This window comes from Aptenodytes forsteri, unplaced genomic scaffold (genome assembly GCF_000699145.1).
Source record: "Aptenodytes forsteri isolate BGI_AS27 unplaced genomic scaffold, ASM69914v1 Scaffold61, whole genome shotgun sequence".
Classification (NCBI taxonomy): Eukaryota; Metazoa; Chordata; class Aves; order Sphenisciformes; family Spheniscidae; genus Aptenodytes; species Aptenodytes forsteri.
The window spans coordinates 6,852,097-6,861,882 of record NW_008794443.1 but is presented as its reverse complement, the minus strand read 5'-3'; the positions used below and the strand labels follow the sequence as shown (position 1 = coordinate 6,861,882).

At 42.9% G+C, this 9,786-nt stretch overlaps 1 protein-coding gene across 1 annotated transcript in view; it reads right to left on the bottom strand.

Moving 5' to 3' along the window:
- ADGRG7 (adhesion G protein-coupled receptor G7) overlaps positions 1–9,786 on the bottom strand; it is a 32,568-nt gene that overhangs the window by 15,892 nt on the left and 6,890 nt on the right. Inside the window, exons 2-5 of the mRNA XM_009289813.1 lie at positions 8,723–8,830; positions 3,889–4,020; positions 3,009–3,118; positions 429–584 (exon numbers count right to left, since the gene is read on the bottom strand). Of these exons, the coding sequence (XP_009288088.1) occupies positions 429–584; positions 3,009–3,118; positions 3,889–4,020; positions 8,723–8,830 (506 nt within the window). The remainder of the gene's footprint in view (positions 1–428; positions 585–3,008; positions 3,119–3,888; positions 4,021–8,722; positions 8,831–9,786) is intronic.

The window sequence follows — 9,786 nt, the reverse complement described above, 5'->3', positions numbered from 1 at the left end:
TTAATAAGCATTGCTTGAAAGTACACACAACAGAGTAAACAAAGTACAGGATGCCATTTGAGAGAACACAAGCTTTGCGCCCATGGGTTCATAAACACCACACTTGTTAATTTAGACAGTAAAGATTGAATTATTAACTTAAACATCAAATGATGCTTATATTAGAATTTCAGATATGTGCAAGTCTAAACAGCTGATAAGAAACAAATTTACACTCACCTCTGAGAACTGACCCAGCAGTGATTCTACAAGTATGCACTCAAGGCCACTTAACTAACTCTGCTGAATGGCAAAATGAATGCATTTGGTTGCGGTGTTATGCACAATGAGAGGAAGGAGAGTGTTCCTTCTGCTGGTAGAGGGGGGACAGAATTGATATCCCAAATATTAAGCCACAAAAGTCTTATTTTGGTCTTAATAAGTCTCACCTGAGAGTCTTCTGAAATATTTGGCTTTTTCAGAATCTGCACTGCGATGTTCGCAGCAGCAGAGATGTTCTGTGTCGTTAGTTGGTCTGGCATGGAGGTGAGGATTTGGGTGTTACTTGCAATAGCTGAAACACTGCTGGACTCCGCAGTTTCAACCTGTTAGGAAAATGCCATTCAACAGAAAGAAAATGAGAAAAGGAAAAAGAGTCACCACTTTTATAACATTCTCACATAAAATCAACATATACAAGTAATTGGTGGTCTAAATTGTTTCTGTTCATGTCAAGTACACAGCATTTGCAAATTCTCCCTAGGGGATGATTTCATGGACTCCTGGAGTAGGTTGGGTTGGAAGGGAGCCCTGGAAGTCCCCTAGCCCAACAGGGCCGGCTGAGACCAGGCTGCTCAGGGGCTCACTTTGAATATCCACAACCTCCCTCAGAAACCTGCTTGTGTTTGACCAGTGTCAAGGGGGAAAATTTTCTCTTATCTAATTGGAATTTCCCATGTTGCCACTTGTCTTGGTTGCCACTCATCCTAAAACTGTGCACCTCAAAGAAGAGCCTGGCCCCATCATTTTCAACACCTTGCCATAAGGTTGCTGTAGACAGCAGCAGGACCTCCCCTTTGTCTTGAGGTCATTGAGCTTCTGAGTCTGTAAACTTCTGTACACCTTTCACTATTCCTTAAATAACCAGAACGGGATTTTTTGAGAAGCCATCAGAGGAACTTGAGAAATGTCATCGGGAATAATCGTGCTCCTCAACACAGTGCTCATAACCTGCACCGAGAACATTATCCTCACTTCAGTACATTGTATATAGTGTCAGCTTGGAATAAATGTAGAAAAAACAAAGAAAATATTCTGGTGCTGGAGATACTAATAAGAATTTCTAGAAACACTGGTTGGGTCCAGTTCAAGTCAGTTAGCATTTAATGGGTAGAGCATAAATGTCTATAGTATCTTAAGAATCTAAACACAAAAAAAGATAAAGCATTAGCTGTATGTTATATGAAGGTATAGCTTAAGACTTAAAGAGATGGAAAATCTGCTAATCATCAGGAGAATTTTCTTCACAGTCTATGGAGACCAGCTAAACAGTGTATCAAGTCATCACTTTTCTAATCCGATCAATGAATAGCTTAAATGAATAGCTTCAATAACTGAATTGTTCCTAAATTTTTTATGTTGGGAAGCTATCAAAATCAAGATTAATTCAATCATGCAGCTTTGAAGTGTTTATAAAGCTTGGGATGGTAGGAAAGAAAGGTGAATGTGTTGCATAGGGAGGAAGGAAATTTGCATTTATCATTACCGGGGACGATATTATTTGTCTTGAAAACAGCTGCATATGCACCATGAACAAACAGTACATCGTGAACGCCTATTTTCACTATTCTTACTTCCGACTTTTAGCACGACCTTGTATTCGAAGTAAATATTTGTACTTAAAAGGAATAAAATCCCTTTAAACCTGGGCTCTGGATTACTGGCAGGAGCACCTCCTCCTCCCGTTTCCCAGCAGTGGCCTGTGCACCCCGAGCTGCCCTAGGCTCACTAGGTGGCAGCGCCACATCACAACTCCTAACAAAACCCCAAATTACTCACGGCAGCGGAGTAACTTTATGTTGCAACCTTATGTTGTCTCTTATTAGCATTAGAAATAGCTACTAGTAGCGTTATATATTACTTTAGAGAAGATTTGATATTTGAACCGTTTAGTGAAGGTTATGTACTGGGAAAATATAATACTGAGCTCAAGGGTTTCCCATCAAAGGATCCAGGCAGGTGAAGCATTGGGTTGAACGTACAATAGTCAAGCAAAAATGCTTGATGAAAAGGCCTTCTCTTATTTAAAGGGACTGTAGCTGGTTTCTTTCTTTTTTTTTTTCAAGTGGGACTAGTGATAAGGAAACGAAACGCGGAAGCAGAAGAACTAGTCACTGTCTGTAATGCGCTTAGTCATGTTCAGCTCTCCATGTTTTGTAGATATGGCAGAGCTAAGCCTTAAAGCAAGGCTTAGGGGTTTATGGATTTTATCAGGAAGAGTTTGTCATTCATACAGGAGAGTTTGGTTTTGAATTCTTGAGGGGACAGAAGTGTTTTCGTCTGTGTTCAGCTGATCACAGGACTGGATGGAAAGGCTTCGCTCTTAAGCCTTCCTAACGTGTCAGTGTCAGCATCACTTCGTTTCCCCATGCCAGTTTTCTCCAAATCCCCTTCACTTTGTCGCTGATTTGGTATCCTGGGTCGGCATCGCCTCCATTCAGAGGTGATTGCTGTGAACTGGGAACCTGGCTGAGGAAATTGCAGGCCAGTTAAGAAATATGAAATGGGGTGCTGTGTTCAGGCAAAACCAAGCAAAAGAAAATAATCACCGTTGGAAATTCAGGCCATTTGCAAAGCAGGCACATGCCAAGAATGCCACTGAAAAAGGCTTTGGCCGTTCATTTTCCTTTCTGCAAAGTTTTAAGAAATGTAACACATATATATTTCCTGCCTCAATTTCCTATATCTTTTTTTTTTCCTTGGGATTATGCAGAATCTCAGACACTGTTTAAATAGTAATTTAAGATTACCTGTGTTGCTAGGGAGTCCAGATTTTCATTACAATTCAGAATTTTGGGGGGCTCTAAAGTAGGAGTTCTCACTTCTCTGAAGCACATCCGGATTGCTATTGAAGTGTTACCTGTAATTTTGTAAAAGCAGGAAGATACACATTTAGTACAGAAGCACTCACTCACATGCACATGCACATGACCTCATTGGGAATTAAAACTGTACCGTGGGTATGACACCCTGTCCAGTGTTATTTTCTGTTTGCATGTAAAATACTTGTCTTTCAGTGTTACAAGTGACCATCAATTATTTAACTAGTTATTGTGCTTTTTAGAACAGGTGGTTTATACTCATATACACAATCTTGTCAGAGTGGCTGACATTATTCATGCCAAATTCAGATAGGTTTAGTTCTGCTAGAGCTGCAGAAACACATCTCTTAAACAGGAGGCACAGGCATCAGCACTGAGCTATCAGAAAGACTTCTTATCATGTCCTGAAAAACATAGTTTATATGTTGTGTCATGGAAGAAATGTAAAGGGCATGTGGAGCAGTGTGCAACACTTAACTCCTCTACAAGGTCTCTGAAAGCTGAGACAGTTCAGGATGGAAAGCATCCTGAATCCTAATGCTAAATAGTAGGATATAAATAGATTAATTTTCTATCAAAAGGCTGTTCAGGAGCAGATATTAACTGACTCTCAGCCCAGTCCCAGACAGGCACAGGTACAACTCGGCGTGTGTAGCTTAAATTTTCTGCATTTGGGGTAGAAAGCTGTGTGGAAAGGTTTGCGCTCCTGCTGCCTGAGCGATGGTGTCCTGACTCTAATAATCCGACATCTTTCACAAACCTTACATTTACTTTTGGGAAGTAGAAGTGAAAAGAAATAAACACATACCATTCACAGTATCAGGTTCGCATTTTTCTTTGGAGTTGCCATATTTACCCACTACAATCCGTTCAAAAGTAAGGTTTTTTATAACGCTTTCAGAAATGTTCACTGTGCAAGTACTGGCTTCACAGAAATTAACTGCACAGAAGGAAAAAAAAACATATATCCAAATTAAGTATTTTTAGTACAAGGACCAATTTTTAAAAATAAAATAGTACTGAGACAATAGAAACTCATTGAATCTTTTGCCCTAAAGGAAATAAAAGCACTTGGGTAAATCTTGTCTAAACCCAAGCTGCTGAGCTGCTACAAGTTATATTTATGAAGTCACTGAAACCCTAAAAGCCCAAACTTTTTGCCATCTCTCCTATTTTCACTGCCTTGGTCCTAGAAAATTTGTAAAAGATTATAAAGCTTCACTTCCAGAGTCTTGTTACCCAGGCAGAAATTAGATTTGGTAACCTAATGCCACAGAATACAGCAGGGGGCAAAAATACACGTTTGCTCCAAATGGGGTTTGGACAATTAATGGGGTATGGTCCTTTGGTGACTCTGAACCATGATGGGTCAGATGTGGCTTCTGGCACAGGAAGTCTCTGGCCCACTGCCTGCTGGAATGGGACAGGGTGGCCACCCCAAACCCCACGCCTTGTCTAAGCACATAGTACTGGCTACGTCTAAAGGCAGGATGATGAGCTCAGTGGACCCATGGCCTGACCCAGCATGGCAGCCTATTGCATTCTCATGTCATAGCATGCTGCTATAACTTAACACAAATTTACCTTGCAATGCTGCAAAGACTTGAAAAAAATACTGCAGCACACAGGCAGAAAATTTTTGCTTGGTCTTAGGACTTGCAACATCCTGTTTTTGCTAACTTTTGCTAATTCGGACCACATTTCAGCTGACTGCGTCCAATTAGCAGGACTGAGTCAAAGAAGCATACTTATGGTTGGGGTCCTGAGTGGAGCTCAGGAGACCTGGAGTGTTCTTCCTGTTTTGGCACAGGCTTCCTTGCCAAGTCATGTAACTTTCTGTGGGTCTTGTTTTCTATAGGGTCTCAGTTTCCCATGACACAATGACACTTTCCTTCTATAGGAATGGTTATGAACAAATAAGGACGCATGACTCTGCAAAGATTAGGTCTGCCTTATAGCACCATACCTGAACCTCGCTTGCCAGGCGGTGATTAGCAGGGCAAGGTGTCTCAAAAATGTGAGGTGGCAGGAACCTCTGGAGGGTATCTAGGCCAAACAGAGGCTCCACATCTTCACTGGGAAACATGTTCCAGTGACACGCTACCTTTCTAACCAAAACATTTCTCTTCATGCTCCATGTCAGCCTCTCAAGCTGCAGTTTATGACTGCTGCCATCTGGTGCTACCGGAAGCAGTTTGGATTCAATGGTCTTTGCAACTCCCACTCAGTTAGCTGGAGGCTGCTATGAGCTCTGCCCTCAGCCTCCTCTTCAGCACACTAAACGAGCCCAGCTCCCTCAAGTGCTCCCTGTAGGCCACCCACCCTAGGCTCCTCGCCATGCTCACCGCATCCTGCTGGACCCCCTCCAGTTTCTCCAAGTCTTTTTAGCCTGGGGTGCAGGGGGCAAAACTAAACATGTATTTGCTGGTGATGCCTCACCAGTGCCAAGAAGGGGAAGGTAATAATGTCCATCAACCTGTCTCCCTCCACAAAGCACAGCTGCTCTGCCTTGTTTGCAATGAACACGTGCTCTTGGCTCATATTGAACTTGGCATCCACCGTCACTCCCAGGTACCATCCAGCAGGGCTGCTCCTCAGCCAGCAAGTTCCTGGTCTGTACCAATGTCCCTGGCATGGAGACTGGCACTTGTCCTTGTTGGACACCGTGAGGTTTCTGTTAGCATGATCCTCAGGTTTCTCAAGATTTTTCTGCATTGAAGCTCTGCCATTAACTGTGTCAACAATACCTCTGCCCCGCCCCAAGTTTAGTATTGCCTGCAGATTTGCTGAGAGGGCATGCTGTGTCATCGTTCATGAATGATGAAGACATTAAATGATACTGGCCCTAGTGTCGACCAGCAGGTTACTCTACTTTTACAATATTCTAATCAAGTCACTGATTGCTACCCTTTGAGCTTGGCTGTTGAGTGTATTTTCAACCCAGCTAACGGTTCATTCACCCAACTGGTACATCTTCACCTACCAAACAAGAATGCTGAGGGAGATGGTGTCAAAGGTATCTCTAAAATCAAGGTACATTACATCTGTTGCTCTTCTGTTGTCTACATAGCCAGTTATTTCATACAGAAGGCAGTCAGGTTGGTCAGACATGATTTGCCCTTTGTAAATCCATGCTGTTCCTGATTATCTTCTTGTCTTTCACATGCATGGAAATAGACTCCGAGAGGACGTGCTCCATAATACTTTTAGGGCCTGAGGTAAGCCTGACTGGCTTATGGTTCCCCCAGTCCTCCTTCTTGCCTTTCTTAAAGGTGGGCATAATGTTGGCCTTTTTTCAGTTCTCTGTGGCCTCCCTTCGTCACCATAGGTGACAGATAGCAGCCCCACAGTGACACCAGGTCTTCCAGCAGTCTTGAATGAATCCTGTCTAGACCTATGGATTTGAATACTTTTGTGGTGATCCTGCCTTCCTTCTGACAGATGAAAGCCAGGAATAAGTTGCTACATTCATGCATGAATACATACGCATTCATACATGAGTACCTATTCAAGCTTTATTTTTTATCTTTCTAGTTATTCAAGCTTTGATCTGAAAGTGTTTTGGGCTGGTTTATATACATATTTATACTACTTAGTTTTGGACTTATGAAAGAGAGTCCATCTGAACTAAAATTGTTTGGTGCTTTTTTCCCCACTGATGCAAATCTCAGATTATTGCAAATATTCTGACTTCAGCAGAATTGCTCGAATTTAAAACCATCTGAACTAAAATTGTTTGGTGCTTTTTTCCCCACTGATGCAAATCTCAGATTATTGCAAATATTCTGACTTCAGCAGAATTGCTCCATTAAAACAAACAAACAAACAAACCACAAGTAGGAAGAAAACCAGGCCCTTTGTCACGATCTGTAAAGGAAAGTAACCATAACATAATGTACAAAAGGAGTGAAATATAAGCCAAGTGAAAATTTTCTGTCACCATTGGAACAAAAGTAATTGGTTTACAAAAGTTGTCTATCCCATATGCCCTGCTCTCTCCTGCTGGCAATAAACCAGATTACCTCCTCTATACCCTGAACACCTGACTGCACTTCCTTCCAGCTTCCCCAACACCTTTAGCACTGTGTTCCCACACTCTTTATGCTCCATCATGCCTCACCTCCCCACACACTTCTGTGTCCTACATCCATCTTCAGATTCCCAATACATAAAATATACATCTTTACTTTGTTAGCTGGTGAAGAGGAGACAAATGTCATGGGTAGTTTAGAGCTATGCATCTCAGTGGCTAGACTGGATTGACTGGTCATGTGTCCCCCACCTCCTCACTGCTGGCGTAAGTCTCCTTGCCTTTTTCTCAGTGAGGTATTTCCAGGGCTGGTCTTCTGTACCCAACTAGTGATATGTGCAAAACTCATAGGATCTCAAGACCTTTAAGACCTGTAACCATCTAGTGAATTTAGTTGAAACTGGTCAGCAAGTTAAAGTCGCCAAGAAGGTGGAACAACAGACAGATGGGCGGTATAAACATTCCTCAGGAAAACAGAGTAAAATTCAGATTTTGTAAATGCAATAATGTTTGTTATTATTTCAAGTTAATGATGCCTGTCCAAACATTCTTACCTCATGTATGTTAATAACTACAGTTATTAAAATCTATTCTTTAAGGCAATTCACAGCAAATCAAATACAGGATACCAGAGGAGTGAACATGGGGAATTACAGAGTCATCATAATGGTTTGTTTCCAGTGCTGAAATCCCAGCCATGATTATTTTATTTAAGCCAACTTGTCTGAAACATTTTGCCCAAATGTTCCAATCCATCATGAATCCATCCAATCTGTCATTGTCTGTTGGATGTGCTACCCATCCTGTCATAAGGGAAATGACATGGGAGACCTGAAGTTTCCATCTACCTAGCAGCCTTCACCAAGAATATTTTCCTGGATAAGCGGCAGATCTTTCGACATCCTTCTGACCAAACATGTGGGTTCATTTAACAAAGGTGCAGCTGACACATGACAGGGTATCTGTGTGTCACACTGGCCACAGTGTGAATTGTTGGCTTGGAAAGCATGAGCTGGGGATCTTACCAGCTCTGGAGATACTGCAGCTCGGTGAGCCAGCACCCTCCCAGCATCATCTGGGAGCATCCGCTCCAGATACGGCAATGTAGAGATGCCATGCTGTGGCAGAGGGGACTGAAATGGGAATCAACCAGGGCAGTGCTATGCCAGGCGTAGGAAATTTGACTCATCCAAAACCAGTGCCAGTGGCAACAGGAGCTGAAGACAGGCATTGTCCTGCAGGGTGCCGAGCTGGATCGTGTCCCTTAAACACTGGCAGATCCAGACACGGCAGTACTGGCCACTGAGGTCTGAATCAGATTTTCAAATCACTGTGATCTTCAAACAGAGGAGTTCAAACAAAAGCCAAATTGGCTAGAAACAGGCCACAGACAGTTGAAACCTGTAATGTCTTCCCCAGATATACTACTCATTTGAAAGAGCGACAGAAGTGGGTGAAGTGTATGGCCTCACCTAGCAATAAGAGCCACGACACTGCTTGCGGATCCGACCCGGCTGAGCAGGTCTCGGTGGGAGGGAAGATCAGGGCCTCCCAAAGCAGAGGGGTTCCCTGAAATGATTCCAGCTGCCCATGCTGCCTGGCTTGTACTGACCTATCTCACAAAGAGATCCCACCCACTCCTCTGGGCACACGCAGGCTCCATCTTGACAGACGCCACCGTTGAGGCAGAAGCACGGAGGTACCATGGATTCTGTAGTGTCTGTGTAAATAAAGAATCAAGATATTTATATATATTCATTAATATGTGTGTAAAAACACATATCTATCTAATTTGATGAAGGAAAGAAATAGGATTTATTTGAAGCTTCAACTAAAAAAATATTCAACTAACAAATATATGTGACCCACAGTCTCGCCCATGTACTCAGCCCTTGCTGTACTCAGTCCCTCCTTGCCCCTAAAACCAATGGCATGAATCTGGGGTCAAAGCTTTCAAACATGAATTTGCATTCCCACAACGACGTAGGGGGAAACAGTTTTGTGCAGCTGCTGGACGAGCAGGAGTGATGGTGTGGGCCTCCAGGCGGCCAAAAGCTCAAGCTTTTGAACCCATGAAAAGCCCAAATTACTTCTGCAGGATTTCACAGGAGCAAGAAGGCAAAAGAGGGCTACAGATTCCCAGTGCTGAGGGACCCAAAAGAGTAACAATGATGTGGATAGTCACACATCCAAGAATCAGACAGAGATACTCTGATTTAAGACAGGCTTTATAGGATAAAGCAGATAAAAACCCATGCCCCAATCTCAGCCATAGCCTCTGTCCACACTCCAGGATGGGTGCCGATTTTTATTCTGTCTTTTGGCAGAAATAGAAGCTTTTGTTTGAAGTAGTCGTTGCACAGGCTGCCGCAGCTTCAGTAAACAAAAAAGCACAGTATAAGCAACAGCAGAGAAATTGCAGATCTTAGAAATTTCTGAATATAGAATCATAGAATCATAGAATCGTTTGGGTTGGAAGGGACCTCTAAAAGTCATCTAGTCCAACCCCCCTGCTGTGAGCAGGGACATCTTCAACTAGATCAGGTTGCTCAGAGCCCCGTCCAGCCTGACCTTGAATGTTTCCAGGGATGGGGCATCCACCACCCCTCTGGGCAACCTGTGCCAGTGTTTCACCACCCTCAGCGCAAAAAATTTCTTCCTTATATCTAGTCTAAA